At 37.1% G+C, this 15,933-nt stretch overlaps 1 protein-coding gene across 1 annotated transcript; it reads left to right on the forward strand.

The window, feature by feature from the left end:
* The first annotated feature begins 12,929 nt into the window (after positions 1-12,929).
* On the forward strand, positions 12,930-14,105 carry TENT5D (terminal nucleotidyltransferase 5D). The gene has a single exon (XM_024204777.1). It carries the CDS (start codon positions 12,930-12,932, stop codon positions 14,103-14,105), a length of 1,176 nt encoding a protein of 391 aa, XP_024060545.1.
* Positions 14,106-15,933: the final 1,828 nt, after the last annotated feature.

Here is a 15,933-nt window from a genome sequence, read left to right on the forward strand (position 1 = left end):
AAGTAATGTAATGACTGTCCTCATGGGCAGAGGAATGAACCTAGAACTTCCAAAGCTAAAAGTAAGACTACTACTTCAGTTAAGAAGGAACTCCTATAGTTAGTATCTAGAGTAGACTCAGGTCCACTATTGACCAACCATTAGAGTGGGACAAGTAACATATCAAGTAGTGTTACAGACTTCAAAAATGGAGCAAATCACATGATTAATTATATTAAAGTTACATTAAAGTTTACTTATTTGTGTGTAAGGCAAGCAGGATTTGTACCAATATATTCAAAAGATATTAAAATTTTAGTTCCTACACACAACAACAGTGACACTCAGTATTCTCTGTGCTTACTTTCCTCCATCAGCTGTGTTCTAGGGGCAAATTCTGCCCTCAGTTACATTGGTGTAAATCCAGAATAGCTCTGTTGGTTTCAAAGACATTACTTCAGATTTTCAGTAGGGCAGAAAGATGGTCAGATTCTGCTCTCAGCTATACTCATGGAACTCCTTTGAAATAAATGAAGTTGCCTGGATGTAGCAAGAGAATGAATTTGAGCCCATAGGTTTTTCAGTCCTTGGGATAGTGGGGTGATGTAGAGTGAAAGTTATCAATAGACCCTTTGTGTAATACCCTGCCACCCTCACTCATGCTGAGTACTACTTTATTCTGCGGATCCCACTGAATCCATTGGGACTACTTGTGGAGAGAAGCAATAGTCAGCATGTGTAAAGGTGACATGATCTGTTGTATGTCCAGTGTTGATTAAGAGTTTGCCATTTAAATATATTGCATATGGAAACCAAACAGTTCATCATCTACAACTTCTATGGAAAACATGAATTTCAAGCATGTTATCACAATACATTATAAAGAAAACAAAAAAGAAAGGGGATCTGTTCTTACTCAGAATAAAACTCCTGTACAAGTGTTGCCTGTATTAGGACTGTACAATTTGGCTAATGGTAAATGAAAGGCAGTATATAAGGAAAACAAAAACAAAACACACTCTCTCATTTGATTTGCTTTATCTTTCTGTGTGTGGAACTCCCATTGACTTCGGTAGGAGTTCTGCGTACGGGATTTGCTGCTGCTCCCATTGAAGTCAATGATATACCTTCCATTGGATTAATGGTGCAGGATCAAGCCCATGGAGCCTTTATAGAATTTGGAACCAAATATTGGGCCAAATTTGGCTCTTACACCATGGGCAAACTAAATGTATGTATGGTTCTGTGGTGTTGAACAGGATCCAGGGGACAGCAAAATTTGTCGCATTATGGTAAAATGTTTGGTCATGAACACATTTGGGCCAAATTCTGCTCTTGGGACCCATGTAATCCCACTGATTTCCAAGGAGCAGCATGGGTGTTAGAACAGAGTTTGTCCCCCCTCTCGCTGTGTCTATTGTTTTTTCTCATGTTTCATCTATTTTACTCAGTATTTAATCTGACTCCTTTCCATTAGCCAGAATGGGTTTGTAACTACACAAAGGTCTATTGCAAGCATCAGTGCAGGGATAGGAGACAAAAATTCAGGGACCTTTCAAGAAAAAACAGGTTTATTTACATCAGTTATCACAGGATATCAGCAATTTACTCACAGCCCACTGATCTACAAAACTAGAATGTAGCATATAAAATATCTGTAAAACTAGCATTTATAAATATTGAATATCAATAAATAGAATTCCACTGATAAAATAGAATTTAGTAGTATTATTGTTGTTTTTATTCAAAGTATTTATCTGGCAGCAAACACGGTTTCTTCTTTTGAATATCAACAAAAGGCTGTGATTTTTCTATATAATACTACAGAGCCCCAGAAAAGGTGTGTGTTATCAGCTAACATTGTCACTCTTTTTCTACATTGTTCTCTTTCTTTACATCTGTACCTGGCATACAGGGCCTGGCTTTTGGACATCTAAATGCCATGGTGATACCTCTTTTTACAAATTTGGGTGATAGTGTTATTCAAGCTATCTTAGAAGTTGATGTCATCTACTGCATGGCATTCAACATCCATTGTTGATGGCAGCATGAAACTGATGAACACACACATCTGTGCTAGGCTTCACACTTCTCCTTGGTTCATCAGTTTTACTGTCTTTCAGCAGTGTGGCAATAACGTCATCAGTGACATTTCATCCTTCTTTCAGCATGGAAAAATAGCATTACTATGATCTTGTGGTTGCGGCATTGTTCCTTCTTCCTGATGTGATTTGAGTGAAATGATGCAGTTTACTTTATTATATAATTGTAGAAAAACCTTGTTCTATTTCTGAATGAGACTTCTTTAATTATAAAAGAGCTATGTTATGTGAAGTGCTGTAGGGGAACCCCAAGTCTTACTGATGCAAAATTAAGAATAAACTCTTGTAGAGCAGGTACTTAAATTAGTAAAATATTTCATGTATTAGCTCCACTTCAAAAATGTAGCTTATAAAGTAAATGTAGCATTAAAAGGAAAGTCCAGTATTATATTTTGTAGTCATGGAATAGTGTTTGTAATTTGGAAAATATAAACATGAATTCATAATTTATTAGTAGCTCTAGTAATTAATTATATATAAATATATATGTATATATGTAATTATAGTATTATATAAAAAATCCAAAACACTTGAAGACAAATTCACCCCTGAACAGGAAACTAATTTTATGTGTAATCAGTTATGCAAGATGTACCCTGTTGTAGGTACCAGGACTACATTATTCTAGGGCTCTGAAATTATCTTCAAAAATACTTAAATTAAAAGCTTGTTACAGCAGTAATGACCAAATTAAAAAAGCTCTGTTTAATAAAGATATGTTGATGTCCCACTGTGGTCTGAAGAGGTCTTACTTTAGCATTCAGATGCTTTTCTTATATAGTTAAATAGCATCAACATTTTGTAAAATAATTTTTATCACTAGGAGAAATCATCACAACGTGAACAGATATTTTAAAAGTGAATAAAATAAGTTTCTGCTTATCAGACACAACAGTTGTTGTTATGCTTTTATACAGCAGTGGTTTTGTTGTTGCAATAATGAACTAACTTTTAAAAAAACTACATCTTTCATCACAAAGGATCCCAGAATGCTTAATAAACTGATACACAGACTATACATACAGTATACACAGGGATTATTTCTTCTGTCATGAAATGCAGCTAATTCTGGGGTGGATTTTAGAATAGGAAGTGAAGAGAAATTAGGCAGAATGCACCTGCCTAAATTAGAATTTAGACAGAACAACATATTTAACACAACTAGGAGATCTTTATGGACCCCAAGTGGCTGTGTCCTTAGTTTTACATCTCATCCAAAGCCCCTTGGCTTTGTACCCTCCTCCCTCCTTTGTCTTCAGTAGTCCAAATTTGCTAACATTTAGGGCACACTGCAAAGCTCACGTTTCCCCCCGCCCCTCAATCACTTGAAAAGGAGAGATAATTATGAGGATGGTTAATAGATGGAAAAGGAGGATTGTTTCAGTCTGTAACTTGCCTGCTTTTGCTGGAGGTTAGTCATATTGATGGGCATTTTTGGAATTTTAAGTTGAGTCATGGTGCTAGAGAGAAAGGATAGGTTTTATTTTGTATTAATCTAAAGAAATAAATACAATTGTTGCACTTAGAAACTGGGACACAGAAAGATAAAGGCCAGAATTTTTGAAACAGGCCACTGATTTTGAATGCCTCAATTTCTGGGTACTCAGTTTGAGACAGAAGGAATGAGCAGCCATGACTCCAGCTGAAGTTAATAGGAGCTGCAGGTGCTTAACAGTTCTAAAAATCAGTGCCTCAGTGTCTCAAAGTGGATATCCAGGCATGGAGAATAAGCAGTTTAACAAACTGACTGCATGTGACCTGCCCCCACAGTGAGTCAGTTGTAGATCAGGGAACAGAACACTAGAAACCCAATCCCATGTTTTACCTTCTGGGCCATTCTCATTGTCACTATGTTCTATCAATCATTATGTATACATGAGTTTGGAATTAGGTCTAAAATGCATCTGTCTCTACTTCATCATAATCACAGCCCACATTTTGTATTCAAGAATCAAAAGTATTCTTTTTGAGATAACAAAACCGAACTTTGCCTATGGCAGCTTTTGAATATTTATTCATTTTGAAAAATATTGGGAACAATCTGAGTGTAGAATAGTTAAGGGATACACTATCTTTCTCTGCAGCATATGAATCAGCAATAGACCACTACTGAGATTAATATCCAAAGAACAGCTTAGGCATTTAGGCGCAGATGTTGCTTTTATGAGCATACTACAGAATAAGAAATTTTGTATGTTTCATAGCAAAACTCTGTCCTTCCTTGTGAATATTCCCTAAATGCCACAATAGCAACCCCTAAATTCTAGTGCAATATCAGTTCTATCATCATGAAATATCCATCATCTCTCATCCCCGCACAAACACACATCCATACCTCACTGTTGAAAATACTCATTGATGTGAAATTTCTCCATTTACTTTTTACAGTGATTATTTTTGAGGATGGGTATTTTGCTGTGCTCTCCAGTTGGCCTGACCGAATCTGCTCTCTCAAAGTTGGCAGGGAAAGGAGGTTCTGAGCAGGACTCCTGGACAATGTTTCCCAGGGATAGCGAGAGCTTGTAACCAGCAGTTCATCTCCTAGGCTCCCTGGGCCTCAGCTGCTGTGTTGTTCTGCAGCTGCCAGCTTACCCTTCTGCCTCCTTTCACTCTCTGCCTGCAAACTGGATTCCTGTTCTGGCTCCTTTTCTGTGCTGCCAGGCTCCGTGGAATAATGCAGGGAGCGTGCACTTTAATTAGCTGACCATTGTCAAGAGCTGGAGAGCAAAAGGTAGCTGCAGACAGATCCAGGGGAAGGAGGCCGAAAACAAAATGTCAGGCTCCTGACTGCAGCTAACTGGCATACTCTGCAGCCAAAATCTGAGTTCTGTGGCATATTTTTGAAATTTGGCATCTAATTGAAATTAATAAGGCAGCTCACACCTCACAGAGCGATTATTTTGGGCTCTGTGCAAACTCAGGTAGACATTGCTGCCTCAGTTTACACTCAGTTCATGTTTTCAAGGTTCTCTCTGCAATCATAAAGATTAGAAACAAATATTTTTTAAATAAAAGTGGCGCATACTTCGGTGGCAAGGAATGAATTTTGTGGTTGAAGGATCACAGAATCCCTAGAGCCCTTCTTGTGATGGATTGTGGGTCCTTGCTGTTTCTTAGAGTTTATACACATTGGGGCATATATAGCTGGAATAACTGAATGTTGGAGGAAAGATTAAAAATGATCAGATTGTCAGTGTTTCTTGAAATAAGCTCTTTGGGGGCATGGACCATCGTTTTGTTCTGTGTACACACACCACCTAGGACACTAAGGTCTTGGTCTGTGACTAGAGCTCCTAAGTGCTGCAGTAATACAAATGTTAAATAATAATAAGTGAATATTGTATATAAAAGGGATTTTTGTGATCACACATATCTAGTGTTAATAAAAATTCCTTATAATTTATGTAGAGCTGGTCATAAGTCCATGCAACACACTCAGTTGCATGGAGTTCCCACTTCTGCCATTTATGCTTGTCTTAAATGAATTGGTTGCTGCCTGGCTTGCCAAGGGAATGAGAGCCCTCTGTGATTCACAGACATCTTTGGAAAATGTGCAAGACCTGCTCTGCATTTGTGAAAGGAAAATATTTAATTTTGCTGGGGTTGTTATTGGTTCTAATTCTTCACTGGTATAATTCCACAGTGTCTCTGTTAATTTGCTTATAAGTAATAATTCTTTAATCCCTCGGAGAAATAGTAAAATATTAATGCCTTGCAAGTTACTGCCTGAGTAAATACACTGGCAGAGGATTAAGAATGACCTAAAGCTCAAATTCTTTCTAAGTACTGCTCTGTTTTCCCATTCATAGCTCTTACCTTATCATTTATGACTTAAAAGGCTATTGTCATGATTGCAGCACTGTCAAGCTATAATGCATGATTTATTATGTACAGCAGGTGACTAGTAGTTAACATTTAATCTCAAAAAGACCGTTATTGTTTGTTTTTTCCTGCAGCTTTCCCTGGGTGGTTCATGTTTTTATTGGTGACAAGATGACGATTCATATTTTTACCAAAGGACCCAGTGAGTCATCTTATTAACTCTACTGAAGTACATGATTGGCAATATTCCTACCACAGTAAGTCTCTATTTGTTTCCATTCTCCTGGAAACATGGTTCCATAATTTAGTGAGACTGTAGTATGCACTGAAGAGTAAAAGTATTTTTCTTTACATAATGTAGTAAGTGTCATTATAAATTAATAGAAATGATCATAGCCAAAAGTAGATCTAATGTTGTGCATTCTACCTTAGTTTTTAACTTAGCAGTAGATGTTACATTACAAGAGAAAGTTGTGCTATACGCCACATTATTTATCAGGAGTCATAGATTTTGGTGTACCTTGCATGCTATGTAGGGAAGAAGATAAATGAAAAAACGACTATACTACATGAAAGGGATTACTTAGGTATAATGACATACAATATCTAACTGAAAGTGGATCCACATGCAGCTAAAAAGGCTGTTCTGAGACATGATAGAAAGATTCAGGGGGGAAAAGAAATAATCTGTGTGAAACCAGCAACATGAATTGCAAGTTAGTGCTGCATGCACAAAGCAAGCTCCTCATTACTCATTTGTTAACCCCTCCTGCCAACCACCAGTTCAGCCCTTTGGACTGCATTTTGTACGATTTTGTTCACCTTATGCTGTGGGATTCCCTTTCCCAAATCCACAGCTTTGTGCCAGGGTATATTATCACTGCTCCTATGATTCACAGTTCTGCAAACTGATGTACTTGGGCAGGTGCATGTGTGCATGACAGTGCTGCTTTTCCAATAGCTTTGATCTGGTTGGGAGAAAGATGAGGCACATTTTATTTGGTTATGCTCCTGCTCCACTTTTGAATACTCACTTGTTCTATCCTTGAAGGTGATATGCTGCCCTACAGCCTGAAGTGCTTGGTTCCTGTTAAGGTTTACTTGCAGTGCCATGCAACCTTTTCTCACAGGAGAAGAGCAGGTGGCATGGAGTTACTATTTGTTATTTCAGAATAACTAGATGGTAACTGTACTGATTTATTGCAACTCGTGCATAATCTCAGAATAACAGGGCAAATAATCTCCTCACTGCATCCATTAACATCAGTTTACTGGAAAAGATCTTGAAAACCAAGATTAAATTGGGGCCGATCAGAAGATTTCCCTACTTGGAGTACCTCATCTCCACTACTGCTTAAACTTCGTTCATGCACACTTGTGCTGTGAATAGAAATGCATACTTGCCAGTGCTGGCTGTAGTTCCTGAAGTCAATGCAGATTACTTCAAGAAAGGGTCCTACCTAATGGAGAAATGTGTCTTTTAATTAGCTATACAGCTAACCAGTGTATAGTGAACCAAAACACAGAACTAGAAAAAAATCACAATATTATAGAATAGAGCAAGGCTAATTAATGTAGTTGATGAGACATTTTAATGTAATCTCTGACAGGTCTCACAGTGACTTGTGACAAGTACAGTCAAAAAGTAAAGATAAATGGAGCATCAAAATATTCAATGTGCTTGTTTGTATACTTAGTGTTGATAAAAGCTAGCAGATCAGAATAGAGCAAGCATATCTTTACAAAAATGTGTTCTGTTTGAAAATGTTAGCATATTATAAACCCCCTGAAAATACTTTGAAACAGTAAGATAGAGCATATAAAAAGAGGATGTTAAAAAGTTTATAGTCAAAACGTGACCGAAATTGGAAGAGAATGTCCTCCAGATCTTAACTATCTAGATTTCTTTGGAAGTTTATGAAGTAGACACCGCGTGTCAGCAAGGTTTTCTTTTTCCAGATATAAAATCCCATACCTATTTTTTGGTGGAACTTGACTGTACCTGAAGACTACATAGTGCACAGAGTTGGTGAACTAACCATTTGCCACTGTAGAACCATATTCAAATTCTGTAACAGGAGCCTGATTCAAAGCTCATTGAAATCAATGGAAGTTTATCCATTCATGTCAATGGAATTTAGATCAGGCCTTTCATATACACTTAGTGGAAATGTGTTTGAAGGTCTCATACTCACCCCTGTAAATATTTTTTCCACATCACAAACCATTTACCACTTGGCATGATTTATGCTGTCTACTCAAAGATAGCCCAGAACATGAATAATCAGGGAGGTAATTTGTTAAATTGTAAGAAGTTCAATATGTGGTATAACTTTAACATATCCTGTCCACCTATGCTTTGCTGCTCTAGCAAGTACATTTAAAAGAAAACCCTGAAAACCAGTTCTTCTCTCATGTATCTGTTAATGCTAAGTTCAGGAATCTGTGTCCACTGCAATGTCTAATAACCTGCTGCAGGATGAGGGAATTCTGCCTCAGCACATAAGGCTGGATATGATATCCTCTCTAGGTCCCTTCCAGCCCTACATTTCTATGATATTATAACATCATAAATCCCATAAAAATGCAGGAGTTACAAGAAAAGGCACAAATGAACTCTAAGAAATCTCACTAGGAAATTATTTTTAACGAGTTGTAGTATCAGTTACTTGGGAGAAAAATTAAACCTCTCCAAAACAAATATTCAAAGACTACTCCATTCTTTCACTGCAATGCTTCTAGTCAGCATGTAGCCCTCCATTGTTCACCTAGAGTTTTTAAAAGGGGAATATATTGAATGTAAAACATATGAAATACTTTCACATTCAGAAAATTTTTGCAAAGTTAAATTCTTTGTCATGGTGCAAGAAGGCATAGCTAGAGATGTAGGGCTGTGGAAATCTGATGGCTAAGTACCTCTCTTCCCTCAAAGTTACAAACTGGGTAAAAAATATTATTAGAATTGGAAATTCTCATCCATGACAGTATTTCACAAGACCTTTTATATTCCTCCACTGAAATAAGATTTTCTATCTAAAATATTTCCCATGGGAATGTAAGAAATTATGGTGTCGTCTAATTTAAATCCAGCCCAGGGTACTGGGATTTGAGAAGGATTGTGGAGGGAGGATCAGAATTTTCATTATAACAGATTTTAGTAAATATTATAAATGTGCAATGATAGCCACATAGGGAATGAATAGGCAATTTCTTCAGTTTTCATGTTGAATACTGTCTACCCTAAACTCATACAGGTGTACAATGTTTATCTACATAGGAGGTCAGACAAGATGATTAGAATGATCCCTTCTGGCCTTGGCATCTACGAATCTATATATGTCACACTAAAATAAGGGGAAGTTTGGGCTGTGTGAGGACTATGGGATTGAGTCTAACACATGAAAAAGTGTTTAAAAAGCAGTTTAAGAAAAACAAACAAAATACTAACCTATTTAGGCCCTGATTCAGCAAGGTATTTAAGCAAATGCTTAAAACATCAAACATATGACTAGTTCCATTGATTTAAGTAGGACTGATCACGTATTTAAAGTTATGTATGTGCTTAAATAGCTTGCTGAATTGGGGCCCCTTACAAGCAATATTAAATATAAAATGGTTTAGCAACCACCCAAAACTGTTCATAAGTTCACAAGTTACCTGAAATTTTTTCAAATATATAGAGTGTATATAACTGAAGAGGGAAGGGAAGAAAATAGACATCAGTATACATGTGCTGTCACTGTGGATTAGAAAATAAAATGAAGCCCGGAAATGTTACAATAACATCATTACAATTTGCTGATACTTTGTTTTGCCAAAAGAAAATGGGAGGATTTTCCTTATCACTTGAGGAGCTTATCTCTTGACCCATCAGTGATGTGCTTATTCAATTATCAGACATCCTCAATAAAGCTACTGCTTCCCAGCTAGTCAAACAGCTCATATTTAATATGCACCCACACGATGAGCTTCAAATAACCAGTCCATTTTTTAAAGTCAGTCAAGTCCCTTTCCTCACCTTAAATGGAATTTAAGAAACAAAGTTCTCTAAGCAAAAGTGTTATGTGCTTTCTTCTATAAGGACCTAATCAGGCAAACATTTACACACATGCTTAACTTTAAATATGTGCATAGCCCCACTGAAGTCAATAGGATTACTCACTGCTTACATGTAAGTTAAGTTTTCCTCTTTCGGGGAAGGTTTGGAGGTTAATTGTTACCCACAGAACATTGGCAGTTGCAGGGCCAGCGCTTCCACTAGGCGACCCTAGGCAATTGCCTAGGGCCGCAGGATTTGGGGGGCGGCATTTTGCCATCCTCGGCAGAAATTCGGCTGCAGGGGGTCCTTCCCCTCCGGGTCTTCGGCAGAAATTCGGCGGCGGGTCCTTCACTCGCTCCAGGACCCACCACCGAAGTGCCCCGAAGACGCGGAGCGGAAGGATCCCCGCCGCCGAATGCTCAGAGGAGGAGCGCTGCCGCCTAGGGTGGCAAAAACCCTGGCACCGCTCCTGGGCAGCTATTATACCTGGATGAGCTGGAATACTGTATGTTAAAAAAAATTAATATGTTGTTCTTACCAGTATAATGGTAAAACATTCTTTTTCTTATACAAAATCTTTATAGTTACACTTTAAAGTCTTCCTGTCTGTTATTTAATAGTGACCTTTTGGTTCTAAGTCTCCAACAATTTAATGTATCAACTTAATAAAATATCCATGTTACAATGAACTCCTACTAATCCAAAAGTCATTGTAATGAAGGAATTCGATATTTTACTTTTAGAAGAAATTCGATTAATTACACTGCCGCCAAGAAACACCAATTTTGTTTATATACAGTGCTCAGGTATATTGTAAGGGTTGTCTTCCTTATCCTTCTATTGTGTTATAGTAATGTGTTTTGAAAGTAGTACATTAAACTCATTTATTACTGTTTATAATTATAAACAGCTGACATAATTTAAGGAACAAATTTCAAAATATGAATATCTTCAGTTCAACATAAACCTCTACAAGCTAATCATTCACAAAACCAAGGGCAGTGCATTCTAAAAACAACACTTCAACTACTTGTGCAATATAGGAGTAAAAATTATATTGCATGTACAGGAAAATACAATAGCTTCCATTAACCAAAGCCAATTTTTAGCACTTATCTAAACCTATGTCCATAAAATGTCTGAGCAACAAGCTTTCACATGGTGGGGAATTTCTAGTGCTCACTCCTGAATATTTGGATAGTCTCAGGAGTGAGCATATTAACTAAAGATTGCATCCTTTCTTGGGCTGTGCAGGAGGGTCCAACCATTTTCATAATTACTCTTTCCATCACCCAGTGAGTCAGAGCAAACACAGCCTCACAATGCAGCATCAAACTCAACACTCTGAGTCAGGGCAACCAAACATTGAGTTTAATTGAAAAGTTATCAACAAATCACAGTATCAATCCATGAGTTATGATGGGACTTATGGAAGAGTGATGAAAAATGGTATGACCTTTAAGGGAGAAGCTTGATAGCATTTCAGCAATAAAACTCCTTCACTAAGTACGTATTTGGTGGTTAACTGCTGCAGAGGAGTTGAGGAGGCTTAGGCAGGCAACGGGGGAATCATCACAAAATGTCATTCGTTATTTATTTAGTAATGCAGTAATAGATTCTGGGGGGAAAGGTTAGAAATGTGGAGAGTATTTTCCACTCAGTAATAATAATATTTAGGTTAGTAATTGGTAATGTTAAGATAGTGCCTCTCTCCTTACATATTGGAGGTCTAACACTCAACTGTGAATTTTCTTCACTTTGTAGTTTCTTGAATGCAGTTCTTCACTACTTATGGAATTACTATAATTACATCTAATTATCTAATTGTATAACTGTGTTTAATTACATTTGTAGTGTACATACTTATAATCTCAAAATCAGAGTATCTAATTACATAAAACTCATTATGAAACTTCATGAAAATAATGTTTTGGACATGTTCAGTTAGCAATATCTTAAGCACAATATTTTGTTTTGTTTTTTTTCCAACTTTTTCTAATTATAATCCTAAACCAATTAATCCACACACTGGCCTAACTGCCTGCTTATCTTAATATAATGATATAAAAGCAAAAAATAAAATTAAGTTTGCTAAAGCCATGATTTCACCCAGTGCCTTTTATACTGATTTCCAGTCACAAATATTGGAGAGTGAGGTGAGAGGCTTCCAGAAAGGTTCTACTTAATGGAACCCAAACCTCAATGCAAACCAGAGGTGGGTTCATTATCTGTGAACCAGAACTTACAAGGTCTGCACAGTACTGCCAGACAGTTAATTAGATAGGTCAGATAGACTTGCCCAGAGATTCTATGAGAACAATTTTACAGGTTCCTCAGCATCCAGCTCTTAAACCATAATGAAAGAAAAGAAAAAATATGAGATGCTGTGCACCCCTGCATTTAGAAGACTCCAGCGACAAATGCATTAGAAATACTGAGGTAGATACATGAAGGTCAATATTTTGCATTATTTCTGTTTTTGTTAAATAATTCACTTCAGTAGTTCCATGTGTGTAACAACCATTGAAAACAATGGATGCTTTTCATTCAGGACTACAGAACTGAACTTGCCCATTTAATTCTGGAGGTTGAAAACTATACTGAATTTAATTGTAACAAACAGGAAGCTCAGATCGTTAATCTGTGAGTGGTTTTGCACTGAATCATATACTGTTTCCTAAATTTACTTCAGAGTATTTTAGTCACTGGACTAAACGCTAATGTAATGTTATTTGATAGGGTTAAACCTTGAGAAAATCCAAATTCAACTATGGCCAATGAAAATGCAATGGTTTAGTCAGACATCCAACTCATGATATAGCTCAATGTAAAATGTATTACTTTCTCACTGTGCCTAACAGTGCCTTCTACAGGTAGGATGTGTGTTTGTCATGGCATATTTCAGGCTTTTGTATGTTTGAGTGGAACCTAATGTTTCCCTCTTAATATTTGTGTTGTTTTTTCCTAGTTAACCAACTGACTTCACAATGACTGAGGATTTAGATCACAGATTCAGTAGTCTCACTTGGGATCAGATAAAAATACTGGATCAAGTATTAACTGAGGTAATACCCATTCATGGAAGAGGAAATTTTCCAACACTGGAGGTAAAGCCAAAGGATATCATTCATGTTGTAAAGGAGCAGCTTATTGAGAAGCAAATCACTGTTAGAGACATCCGCCTGAATGGTTCAACAGCTAGTCACATCCTTGTGAAACAGAATGGAACTAGCTACAAAGACCTGGACATCATTTTTGGTGTTGAATTACCAAGTGAACAAGAATTTCAGGTTGTTAAGGAGGCAGTGCTGAATTGCCTACTGGACTTTTTACCAAAATGTGTCAATAAAGAAAAGATCACTGCTCAGACTATGAAAGATGCATATGTGCAAAAGATGGTCAAAGTCTCCACTGATCACGACCGCTGGAGCCTCATCTCATTGTCAAACAACAGTGGAAAGAATGTAGAACTAAAATTTGTAAACTCACTCAGACGACAGTTTGAATTTAGCGTTGACTCCTTTCAAATAATACTGGACTCCATGTTAAATGTTTACAGTGATACAGAATGTGAATTGACAGAAGACTTACATCCCACCATTATTGCAGAGAGCATGTATGGAGACTTCAATGAGGCAATGGACCATTTAAAATACAAACTTATTTCCACAAGGAACCCTGAAGAAATCAGAGGTGGAGGCCTTCTGAAATACAGCAACCTTCTGGTTCGTGACTTTAAGCCAGCAGATGAGGCTGAAATTAAATCTTTAGAACGTTATATGTGTTCCAGATTCTTCATTGATTTTCCTGATGTGGCTGAGCAGCAAAGGAAAATTGAGTCATATTTGCGCAACCATTTCATTGGGGAAGAAAAGAGCAAGTATGACTACCTGATGACTCTGCGCGGAGTTGTAAATGAGAGCACAGTCTGTCTCATGGGACATGAACGACGACAAACTCTGAACATGATTACAATTCTCGCTTTAAAAGTACTTGGAGAACAAAACATCATCCCAAATGCAGCCAACGTAACATGCTACTATCAGCCCGCTCCATATATCAGTGACAGGAACTTCAGCAATTACTATGTTGCTCATGGACAGCCACCTGTCATCTACCAGCCATATCCATTTCATATACAAATGCAAAGTGGAATGGTTTAGTAAAAGTTAGCCTCCTCACTGCTCACCCCGCTACCCCACTTGTCCAAAATAAAGGCCTCATTACAGCAAGTGTTACATCACTCAATTTCATTTTTTGTGCAGATTGCCAATGGTCTTTGATCAGTCAGGGCTGAAAACATCAGTAAGCATATCATGAAATAATTTATGTTTATGTAAAATCACTGGCCATTATTCAACAAGTTCATGATGACCGTCATATGTTCTTAAAGCAGACATACTCTGTGACTGAGCTGTCCATCCTTTTTGGCCAAAAAGAGAAAGATATTAACAATTCTAATTGTACAAAGGGCCATACACAGTTGTTCTAGGTTCTAAACCATTCATTAACTTAAATAGTGCAGCTGGAAAAAATATGCCACTAAGATACTTAAAGTTGTTCAGTAGAAACACCTGATTTAAAGATGATAGATTTAGAAAACATTGATATTATGGATACACTGAACCTACGGGGCCAAATTTGTTCCTCAGTTTCACTCATATAACTCTGCTAAGAAGTCCATTTTGCAATGCAGACTGTAAAATCATTTTTGGAATTTGCATTGATTGACTGAAATTGTGAAATACTCTCATAGGTTAAGCGTTTCACTATGGACTCCATCCTGCAAGATGTCGAACACTTCTCACCATTCATTAAGGACATTAGCAGTTGAGGTCATTCACCAGAGTGCTCATCATCTTGCAGGATCAATCCATATTGGGGCCATATCCTGTATTTCTTGTGCACCCATTGATTTCAGTAGGAAATTTGAGTGTGCATGGAATGCAGCATTGGGCCCTGAGTCTGAACTACCGATACTGAAGATTGTATAAGCAGGTGATTTAATTATTCTGCACAATTATTTATGAAAAGTATATTAAAAGTATGAGGGAGAAAGTGAACATTCAACATGTGGAAACTTTCTTTCTATACATATTTGATACTGACCGGGGGGAAAAAGTAAGTTAAAAGGTAGAGCATATGGTAATAATGAAAACAAACAAACAAAACCCCACCAGAACAGTACTGTGTCATTTTGAAGTGATTTAAAAAAAATGTTCTTAGTTGCATTTGATATGACATTTTATACTAGAAATGTCCTGTATACATTTAGATGTGTGTGCACATATACTAATAGCAAAGTAAAATCTCGTTCATGATCAGGAAATAAAACATTAGTTGCAAGTTTTTTTGTGTGTGTTTACCAAAGATAAGTTTTTAAACATGTCACTTAAGTGCCTTCTAGTGCCAATTGTTCCATGAAAGCTGTAATGCATTCTAGAATTGGTCATGCTGGATATATGGAAAGCTGAAACATACGCTGTTGGAACTTCACCTGTGGGTTATCTAATGTATCCTGTACTTTCAATGGGTCTGATCCTGCACCAGTGAGGTAAATGGGAGTTTTGCCATTCACTTAATTGTGCGCAGGATTGGGGCCAATTAACCTGATCCTGTTTCCAGTGAAACCAACTGAGTTTTGCCAATGACTCAAGTGGAAGCAGGAGCAGGGACTGAAAAAAAAATCACTAATGACAAAAACATTTAGAGTGGATACTGTTACAAAGTTAAAGCTGTTAGTCAACATCAGGTTTTCTTATTTCTGATGCTTCATATGTCACTCTGCCGTATAAAGAGCTCATGATGTTACAGGATGTAGCATCATTTCACATCATGCCACGTTGGCTGACCATTATATTATAAAGTGTTGACTATATTTTACCAGTATACAGACAACTCCCAGCTCTTAGAAAAATATCTCCTGTGTGCAAAATGTTTGATTTATTTTACATATACCAATACGTAGCATATTTCTGTTAACTCAAACAT

This window comes from Terrapene carolina, unplaced genomic scaffold (genome assembly GCF_002925995.2).
Source record: "Terrapene carolina triunguis isolate 2854851 unplaced genomic scaffold, T_m_triunguis-2.0 Scaffold131, whole genome shotgun sequence".
Lineage (NCBI taxonomy): Eukaryota > Metazoa > Chordata > Testudines > Emydidae > Terrapene > Terrapene triunguis.

Bases quoted from the DNA above. Each gene is read 5' to 3' on its own strand.
- TENT5D (XM_024204777.1), top strand. From the start codon at position 12,930: ATGACTGAGGATTTAGATCACAGATTCAGTAGTCTCACTTGGGATCAG.